Source organism: Coloeus monedula (genome assembly GCF_965178545.1).
Source record: "Coloeus monedula genome assembly, chromosome: 14".
Lineage (NCBI taxonomy): Eukaryota > Metazoa > Chordata > Aves > Passeriformes > Corvidae > Coloeus > Coloeus monedula.
In genome coordinates this window covers 11,796,655-11,806,717 of record NC_138794.1, presented here as the reverse complement: position 1 = coordinate 11,806,717, position 10,063 = coordinate 11,796,655, and the positions used below count along the sequence as shown (strand labels likewise).

General features: G+C 47.6%; 1 protein-coding gene across 2 annotated transcripts in view; it reads right to left on the bottom strand.

Annotated features, from left to right (window-relative positions):
* Positions 1-10,063, bottom strand: part of SMAD3 (SMAD family member 3) — a 68,164-nt gene that overhangs the window by 5,870 nt on the left and 52,231 nt on the right. For both annotated transcript variants that reach the window (XM_082290693.1, XM_082290694.1), the window contains exons 6-8: positions 4,947-5,159; positions 3,546-3,683; positions 1,123-1,267 (exon numbers count right to left, since the gene is read on the bottom strand). In XM_082290693.1, coding sequence (XP_082146819.1) covers positions 1,123-1,267; positions 3,546-3,683; positions 4,947-5,159 — 496 coding nt within the window. The remainder of the gene's footprint in view (positions 1-1,122; positions 1,268-3,545; positions 3,684-4,946; positions 5,160-10,063) is intronic.

Genomic DNA, 10,063 nt, shown 5'->3' with positions numbered 1-10,063 from the left:
CCACAGCTTTAAAGGGTGCAGAGTCAAATATTTCCACATCACTCTTGGCTTAAATCCTCACCAGCTTTCCCTCTCAGAAAACAACATCCATTTTCCATTGAATTTCATCTCCCCTGCTTGTACCATTGATCCCTGATTTCTCTCCCTCAGCTGTTTGCTCCCCAGTGGAGTGACAGAGCAAAGCTATGGAATAACTGTTCCCACAGCATCTCCACTGTCCCTGTGGGGTCAGAGTAACCACAACATCCATCCCACACACCAGACCTCCTGCACCTCCGTTTTATTCTCAGTATTCACTGGGAAAAACAGTGATCCTGCTGCTCCCACATTCTCCCACTTGCCCTGTGGCAAGCCCTAAGGAAAGGATCAGGAGATTTAACTGTAATTTTGCAGCAACCCTCCCAGTTTTTTCAAATAGAAATTTTCAAGCCAATCCCCTTTATTTTAATCCCATTAGTCCCTGATAAAAAAAGCATTGAATCCAACCCATGGGAACCACTCACACTCACACTGTACTTCCACAAGGGCCTGGAGGGACAGGACACAGGGAATGGCTTCCCACTGCCAGAGGGCAGGGATAGATGGGATATGGGGAAGGAATTCCTGGCTGTGAGGGCGGGGAGGCCCTGGCACAGGGTGCCCAGAGAAGCCGTGACTGCCCCTGGATCCCTGGAAGTGTCCAAGGCCAGGCTGGAGCACCCTGGGATAGCGGAAGGTGTCCCTGCCCACAGCAGGGGGTGGAACTGTATGGGATTTAAGGTCCCTTCCAATCCAAACCATCCCAGGATTCTATAATCCTCTCTTGATAAAAGTGCAGTCTTAAGACACTCAAACCATCAAATACAGATCTAATTTTAAGGAAAAAATGTAGTAATTCCTACGTGGACCATGTGGATTTATGTGCTGTGCTCCAGGTCAAGCTCTTGGTTCGTACCAGAGTTACCTTTCAGGTGTATCCCACAAAGAGACCAGATCAACCCATTCCCAAGAGCCACAACCCATCTGTGTTCCTGAACAGACACTGGTCTGACTCCCTGTTTTCAAAGTGGAGCAACATCTCTGCGGGACTCTCCCAGCTGGGAATTGAGGAGTGGCAGGAGCAGAGCCCAGTGGGATCCCGACCTGTACTCGGCGCCCCAGCCCTTGACGAAGCTCATGCGGATGGTGCACATGCGGGTCAGCTGGTACACGGCCTCGAAGCCCTGGTTCACCGACTGCGCCAGCAGGGCAGCGAACTCCTGGTTGTTAAAAATCTTCAGGTTACAGCCTGTGGGAAGGAACACAGCAAGGACAAGCACTGGCTTAACAGGACTGAGAATTACATCTCTTCCAGAGCAACTCAAGGCTGCTTTCCCATGTTCTCAGAGCACCTGGTGCCACACAGCTCCAGAGACAGGAACTGAGGCTGCCACATTTTCACAGGAAGAAGAAAAAGGAGAGGATTCTGAATGTTGGAGGCCCCCAGCAGATTGTGACCAGCTTGTGAGACCAGACTTGGGATCCTGCTGTGGAACCTCCTCCTCCTGGATATTTCCCTCCTCTTGTAATTTAAAGCCTGACTATGACTGAACACTCAACAACAGAGATCCCTGCAGGCCCTGGAGGGGAGGAGTGCACAGGCTAAAAATAGGAGCTCCCTGGTACTGGATTTACACGGAGTCTATCACAGAATGGGGAAGTTCTGAAATGAAACCACTCTGACACACCAGGAAACAGCTCTGAGAGTTAAAGAGGCTGGCAGGGCTGGTGGCAGAGCTGCTCCTGCTAAAATCCTCTCTTCTGTTTCACTATCACGTGCCAGTCACTTTGCTTTTAAAACTGAAGTTTTTCCTCTGATGTTCAGCCCCAGGTAAATGACTAAGAACAACTTATTCAACTGTTCTTAGGGGAAAAAGGTGAAATATAATAACATCCTTCATAGTTTAGATAAGTAAATAAATGCCCCCCCCTCTTTAAAAAAGTGTTGCTACATCTGCTTTCTCCCAGATAACCATAAACAAGTTAAACTCTCAAACCAGGCACTCAGCTAAGGCTCATTTGGGATTACACATGGGCCAAGGCCGAAAAACAACATTTGGAGTGGGACGAATGTGTTTTGCTAAAGATCACTTGTGAGCCTCCTCTCCCGGGCTGGATTCATCTGGTGTGGAGCAAAGGGTGACCACAGCAGCTGCAGGAAGCACTGCCCACTTCTGGGATCAGGGAAGAGCCCAGGGGCTGCAGTCTCAGGGAGTTTGAAGGGAAGCAAACAAGAAGTTTGAAGGGTGAAAGCGTCAGGGCCAGGTTGAGCTCAGGGAAGGAGGAATAAACTCCAGGAGGATCCCAGTGCTGGATCCCAGCCCTCAGGAGTGCTTGGGAACAGGTCTCTCCATGGGGAGGAGTGGGAATGACTCAATCCTGTCAACAAGGGAATGAAGAAACTGCTTCAAACCCAGAAGAAAAGGCGGCCAAAGACTGTGGCAAAAGTGGGGAGAGCTGGCGTCCAAAAACTGCGCCTGAGCTGGGTCCTGAGCGGAAATGTGGGCTCTTCATGTCTGCAGATGGTGACTCCAGCCAGGGTGGACTCTTGTGATGTGGTGGAGAATTAAGTCATAATTTGCAGCACTGGCAGCTGCATCTGAGAAAGGAAACCCATTAGGATGGGCCAGAGCTTGGAGTGTATGGATCTCCTCTTAAAAGAAAAAAATTCAAATATTTCTAAACAAAGAAGTTCAGTTTTTAAATATATACAGGCTTTTAACTACAAAAAAGCCAGCTTGTGTAAGCTTAGCTAAACAACCAAATTCCATTTCAAACAGCATCTCCTCTCTTACCAGCTTTTTGCATTTATCTAACAAAAAAGCCTGTCCTTCCTAGATAGATTAAATAAATTATCTTGTAATCTTTCAGCAAAAACTTTAGACTGTAACCAGAACAACCAGGTGTCTGCAATGTGATTTCTTTAGAACAAACTAATTCCCAGAGGAGGGAGGGGATTTCACTACAGAACAGAAAAAAAAGTAACCATTTAAATCTATTACGGGTGAATCTAAATTAAGAGAAATTTCTTACCATTACTTAGAGGCACAAACAAAATTGTCAGTGTGTCTATCAGATAACTACAATACAACAGTGGGCTGATAAAACACTGAAGGAACAAGTGGCAGATTCTGCTCTAAGTTGTGCTTAGATTCTGTTCTGTTGGATGAACGTAGTGCAACTACTGGAGCCTACACAGCTGCTTCCTTCAGCAGTACCTTCATCCCTTAGGCTATAAAAATGCAACGCCCTGCTGGAATTGTCAAGTGGCTCTTTAAAGGGTAAAATAGATTTTCCAAAGAGTTTGTGGACTCCCCATCCCTCGAAGTGCTCCAGGCCAGGCTGGATGGGGCTTGGTGCAGCCTGGGGTAGTGGAAGGTGTGACAGGGGATGAGCTTTACTGTCCTTCCAATCCAACCCATTCCATGATTTTATAAGAAGTTCCCGAAGCCCGGAGATCCCCGCACCCATCCCTACCGTGACAAGGAGCAAGGCTGCCGCGGGCAGGTGCCCGGAGCCTCTCTCACCTGGGGGGATCTTGCAGACGGTGGCGGGGTGCCAGCCGTAGCGCTGGTTGCAGTTCGGGGACTGCACGAAGATGGCGCTGTCGCTGAGGCACTCGGCGAACACCTCCCCGCCGATGTAGTACAGCCTCACGCCGCGGCCTGCAACACAGCCACGGCATCAGCGCCGAGCACCGGCCACTGCCCCAGGGGCTGCGACAGCTCCCTCAGCCACCTCGAAACCCGCAGCTCAGCTACCCATGATGGAAACTCTGTCCCACTGGACATTCCCGGAAACTGCTCCCTGAGCCAGGTGAGCTGAGGGGAGGCAGGAGCACCGACTCCAGTTGGAGTTGTACCTCCAACCCCAGCCAGGCAGCTCCCTCCAAAAACATGCTGATATTTTTCATATGAAGGTTCTATCAGTCAACACGTGAAAGTCACCATTTCAATCAGTTAACACATGAAAAATCCCAATTTCTTCTGAAAGTCATCCCAGCTGGACATGACTGTTTGGGGATTTACTCAATGACTTAGAATGAAATTCCACAGCACTTCCAAATCCTTGCCTTTTGCTGGAGATGACTTTGTGTACAAGGACACACATACATTGCCCATAGGTGTTTACACAAATCATTAAAATCTCAGTTAATAAAGGAACAAAGTTGAAGAATACATTTTGCTGCTCACATAAACGTTTGCTGTGGTCTCACATTCTTGTTTGAATGTGTGGCTTTCATCCTTCCACAGAGCAGAAGGAGTCTGCTGCATTTAAAATCTGATTTCTGAATCTTGGTGGGTTTTGGGGGTTGGAGTTTTTTTGGTGCTAGAAATAATCTTCAAAGCCAAGTGAGGAAAGATTCTCCTGTGCAAGAGGGAGGATTCTCCTGTTGCTCAGGAAAGGGGAGCAAAATTAGGACAAAAATCAGGTTCATTTTTGATAGGAGTCAGCAGAAAACAGTAAAGAATAAGCAATTTTGCCTTTTAGTAAAATTGCAGAAATTTGGGATGTTCTGCTTAGCACAAGTTTAACTGAAAACAAATTGGATGGGACCTTGCAGGAAAAGTGGAAATTGAGATAACAATTAAGGAACTCAGTTTCCATTTATAAAAGGTCAGTCAGAAAATCAAACAGTGCAGGAGGGAAAAGGAACACACGAAATTATCCCTGACATCCCTCCAGATACACAGAGTGCGTGAAATGGTTTAAATTCTATTACATGCAGCAATTTTAGTGTTTCTTGGTGCATTTTTGTATTACGATTACATAAAAAAACCACAATTAGGGTTGTTTTATGGGAGATCAGCCTGCTGGAATCCAAGGATATTCCCACCCCAGTGCTCTAAACCTGCTAATTAGGAGGTTTTTGTGGAGGTCTCCCCCTTCCCCCCAGAAAGCCACGGACAGCAGGCAGCAGGAGTTACCGATGTGTCGCCTCGTGAGCTCCACGGCCGCGTTCCTGTTGACGTTGGACAGCAAACCAAGGCAGAAGCGCTCGGAATTGGAGGGGTCAGTGAAGCCATCCACGGTCATGGAGGGCTGGGAGGCGTGGAAAGTCTCTCCCACCCTCTGGTTGAGCTCGTAGTAGGATATGGAGCACCAGAAGGCCGGCTCACAGTAGGTCACAGGCTGCAGATCTGCACCAAACAAAAGCCAAATCAGCCACAGGAAGGGAAAGGGGGAAAAAAAACCCCAACTGGTTTGGAATATTGTTCTGCTTCATTCCTCAGGCTCACTTTAACCAAACTTTCATTTTAATGGAGCACAGCAAGGAGGTGACATCACCCCTGGAGCTTCTGGCACGTGGAGCAATCACAAATAGTCAAAGGCATTACTCCCTTAGCAAGTGGGGTGTCACTGAGCAGCCTCACACTTGGGGGAAATTAAATAAATAAACTCCGCTTTACAATGAAATGTGGGATCACTTTTAGGTAGCCAGTTCATTAAAGAGACAAAGAAAATGAAGGAGCAGAAAATCTTTGAAAGAATGAAGCACAAACCTGCTGTCAACAGCACAGGTGACTGCACCCTAAATCTGTACACTTCCAGCCAGCAAGTCCAACTTTCCTTGTCATTGACCCTGCTGTGATCTCTTTGGCACTGGTGAAACCAGCAGAGTCTGAAATACACCCCAAACTGTCTGTAATTCTGGCATCAAGGTGATTTAACAATGAGATACTTTCTCCCAGTGCACTGGATCTCAAACCATCACAGGAAAATCCATTTTCCCAGCAGGTGAAGGCCCAGCCTTCCCTGGGGTCCTGGTTTGCCTCGCGGACCAAAGCCAAGGGGCTGAAGCTGAGGAGCAGAGGGAGCTGAGGCAGCCCCAGGAAGGCAGGGTGAGTACTCAAACAGCACTGAATGATTTAACTGCTCCCACTGAAGCCGAGGAGATTCCAGCAGAGCAAGGCTCAAGTTAAATTTCCTGGAAATGCAGCCCGAGGAGGTGCCCAGCCCTGCAGGAGCCAAGCCTGCGCAGGGGACGTGCAAAGCAGACCCAGCCAATTCCTAGGTGCTACACCCCACATCCAGTGCAGGAGAATAATTCCCTCCAGTCCTCCCCCCAATTTATCACTTCATCCCCATTCAAATGGTGCTTAAAGGCAGAACAGAAGAGCTCCCATCTGGCCAAGGAGTTAACATCAAGCAGCAAACCCCAGCTTTTTCCGTAGGCTTTCCCATCTGTTGTGCTTACACGGCTTAGGAGAATGTGGGGCTTAAGAGATCAGCTCCAAAAAAATCCAAGACAGGTTTTCACCACCCCATCCTCCTCTCACACTGACCAGGGTCTCTGAGGAGGTTTGGGAGTCTTTTCTCACCTGTACCTGTTACTCCATAACCTTCAGGCACAGGTTAGAGCAGCCAAAAGACACACTGGCTTCCTCTCATTACTGCTCTGGAAGAGTTCCCAAAATAGCCAATAATCAGGAAAATCGCTTTGGTTTCTGCTTTGTTACAAGCTTTGTTGGCAGCAAATAAGGAACTGAATAGAAGTGCATCTGGGGAACTCTGTAATCCTTAGCAGGCTTCAAAGTCCATGAAACCTGGAGCTTATACCCATTCCCAGTTACCTGCCACTTCCTTGTACTTTAATTTTATAGCTCAAAGCAAGCCCCTCTCTTGGTATGCACAGATGTTCCACATCATATCCAGGAGTGACACGGGTTCACTGTCCTTGCCTTTTTCTCCTGCATGGCACATTTGGTTTTCCCACTGGAAACTGCCACACCCACCAGGGCAGATTTCTCCAGCAGCAGCCTCATTTCAGCCCCAGCTGTGCCCACCTTGGGACTGCTCTGGGCTCCCGTGGCCCCAGAGCAGTTTGGAGAGGCCCAGCAAACACCAGCTCTGCCCAGAGCCTCCCAAGGTGGGTCCACCCACTGAAGGAAACAGATCAGTTCCACTTGACTGGGCTTTTACTCGACAGCAAGTACTTTTCTAATCAAAAGGCTGCTCAGGTCCAGAAAAATCAACCGTGTTGATCCTTAAGTAATATCTTCAGGTTGGTGCTATTCAAGTTTTAAAACACTGAAACCTCTCCATGGTTTTGTGGTCCTTGCCTTCAGAAACCATCTCCACCTGGCTGGGGCTCAAGAGAACTGTGGATTCCCCACTGAAGGATGTACAGAAATTTTACTTCTGGCTTATTTGCAGCTTGAGGAAAGACATAAACCAACAAATCCTGGTTTGAAGAAAAGCTCATCTCTAAAAACTACAACCAAGTTTTTAATGCTGCTGCTATCTCCTGTGATTTGTAGTTTTAAACTTCAGCTTAAGCTGCTGTGGGATGGGCAAGTTCCCTCTTGTGTTAAGAGCTGTCATAAATATTCATTTTCAATTTATGACTTCACTGTTTGGGGAAAAGAATGCAGCTCTGCTAAAGCCAAAGGACCCTGAGGGGGTACACAATCAATAAAAGAGGACACATGAAACCCAGGCAAATCCTGCCTGAATCATCTCTGCACAATTTCAGCCTTGACTCAGAAACAGCTTTGCTGTCAGAAGTGTCCCCTGGGTTCTGGGATGGTCCCAATCCTGCATCCTCCCTCCACATGAAAGTCCTGGGAAAAATCTGCTGCCTGCTCTGCTCCCCCTCTCTGAGCACAAGGTTAGTTGCTACCCTCATTTCAGGGAATGTGTTTGATCACAGTGTGGCTCAGAACCCACTGAGAGATGTTTCCAACTGTACCAATCCCATCTTCCTCCTTGGAAATGAGGAAATGCAGAGATGTGAGTGCTTCCTTCCCTCTGCACCCAGGGAAGGGCTGGCTGTCCCCTGGGACAGGGGGACAGAGGGATGTGGATGTGACCGTGGGCCATGTGCTCATTCCGCTGACAGCTCCTTCGTCAAGTCCCTCTGTGGAGCAATCCCTGACAATGGATTTCCTGTGCTCCAAGGGACGGCCCCTCAGAACAACAATGTGTGTGTGACCACAGGGCTGGTCCCCAGCCAGCCTGAGCTCCCTGACTACATTCCCAATGTCCACAGAATGCTGGCAACTCTCCTTTCATTTTGTTTTTAGTATTTCCCTCAGTTCGTGTTTCAGCAATAGGGAAGAGATCCTTGGATATCTGTGACTTCTACTTAAAGCTTATGTTTGACAACTGAAAACTTGACAACTGTAATTTGGAACCAAAACTCAAACATGTCCTCCAACTCTAGCACACAAACTGAAAGGAGAATAAAATATTTAAAAAAAGATTCCAATATGTTACCTTGCAACACTTTTGTGCCTGGGAATGGAAAGATGAAATTCCCTGAGCTCCTTCCATCCCACGTTTCAGCCTGACATGGAAAACCTGCCCTGCTCCTCAAGGTAACCCTGCCCCTGGTGTCACACTTGGTCTGCCTCGTGCTGCTTTATTGCCTCTGTAACTCCCTGGAACATGGCCACGGGACTTAAGTCCAAAGTTCAGTTTATGTAAAGTCTTAGAAGCTTCAGGTAGTTCTGCTCAAATAAACAAATCAATTCTGGGACACTATTTTCTTCATGGCAAAGCTGGAAAAGCCCCCCCTCTGCTCAAGAGCTGGATGAGAAACTCCCTCCTTGCACACACTGCTGTGGGGTTTAGATTTCTATTCCATTCTCTCAACAAGTGCACAGAGAAAGCCTCATTAGACTCCTACAGAGCAAAGTCCAGCCCTAGACAGTGGAGTTCTGCTTATCCATGGAATTACAGCAGCGCTGCAGGTCACCAGGCACCAACAGCTCCAAGAGGAGAGACCAGAGAGCCCCTTCCTGGGCTGTGACCATCAGGCTGAAGGTCTGATTTCCCTAGGAGCAGCTCCTTGCTGCAGACAAGCCATTTACAACACACATATGATGAGAATTTTGCCCTTGGACACTTTTAAGTTGCTCAGCTGCCCTTTTGTTTATTATTCTGTAGCTTCCTCACAGGCAAAAATTTACAATAAAATTAAAAGCAACAAGAAGTTCTTCATTTGTGGAAGCTCCTGCCTGAGAGCAATAAATATGGTTTGCAAGAATTTAAAGGTGTCTTTTAATGCTGGTAAATTAAACTGCTTCTCTGCTGTCTGCTCCTCAGACTACAAAGAGATTCCTTGTGCTTTACCAGCTTCACCTGCTCCTTTTTTTTTTTGTCCCCAGACAGCACCTGAGACATCTGATGTGTTAATAACCAGTGTCCCTGTCAGGAACGATATAGAGGTCTGTTTCCTAGAAACTCCCTTCTGCCTTATGTAATGCAGATACCACTCGCCAGGTTGATTTGTTACACGGAATTGGCTTTTTATTTTTAGGTTGAAAAAAAAGGATAAATTGAAAGAAAAATCTCATCAGCTTCCAGGCAGCACACTCGGATAAAGGAAATAAAAATTTCTCAGTCATGTGCTCTTTTCTTGGGGTGTAGCAGTTAAAGACACAAAAGTTCTGTGTCACCATGGCAATATTAGAAAAAAAAAAGGGGGGGGGGAGGGGGAAGAAATCCTCTCTTCAACAGCCCCAAGATATCCACAAGTCAGCCAATGACTGACAAATTTTGGAACAGTGTCAAAGTCTTGTGTGCCAGGATTAAAAGCATATGTAAACTTTATGGCCATGGTTATTCCAGAGCAGTCTCAAGTGGGCTCTGTCTGCTGCCTTAATGAACAGTTGGGGAGCTGATCCTGCAGCCAGGCAGAGCTGGGAGGGATTTTTATGGCACACACGGAGAGCAATTCTGAACAGGGCAAGAGCTCAGCGTGATGGAGATCAGAATGAAAATAAAGGGTGGAACTTTTGAGATAAGAGGGTACAGAAAGAGCCACAAAACCTCTTGTGGTGTCTCAGAGGTTCAGCTGCTCTCCCTTCTCCTCAGGGTTCCCCTGTTTGCTGTCACAGGTATGGAATGAGTCAGTGCCAGCCATGGTCTAACAGAGCCCTTGGGGCTGGAATGTGCTCCCTGTGCCCAGGATGGAGCTGGGAGGGGAAGATGACTCCAGATTGCAGTGTAACTTGAGTTTGGGGGAGGAAAAGCAGCTGGCTGTCAGCCAGAACAATCCTCCTGTGCATCTGTGGTTTGTGCATCTCCCCCACAACAT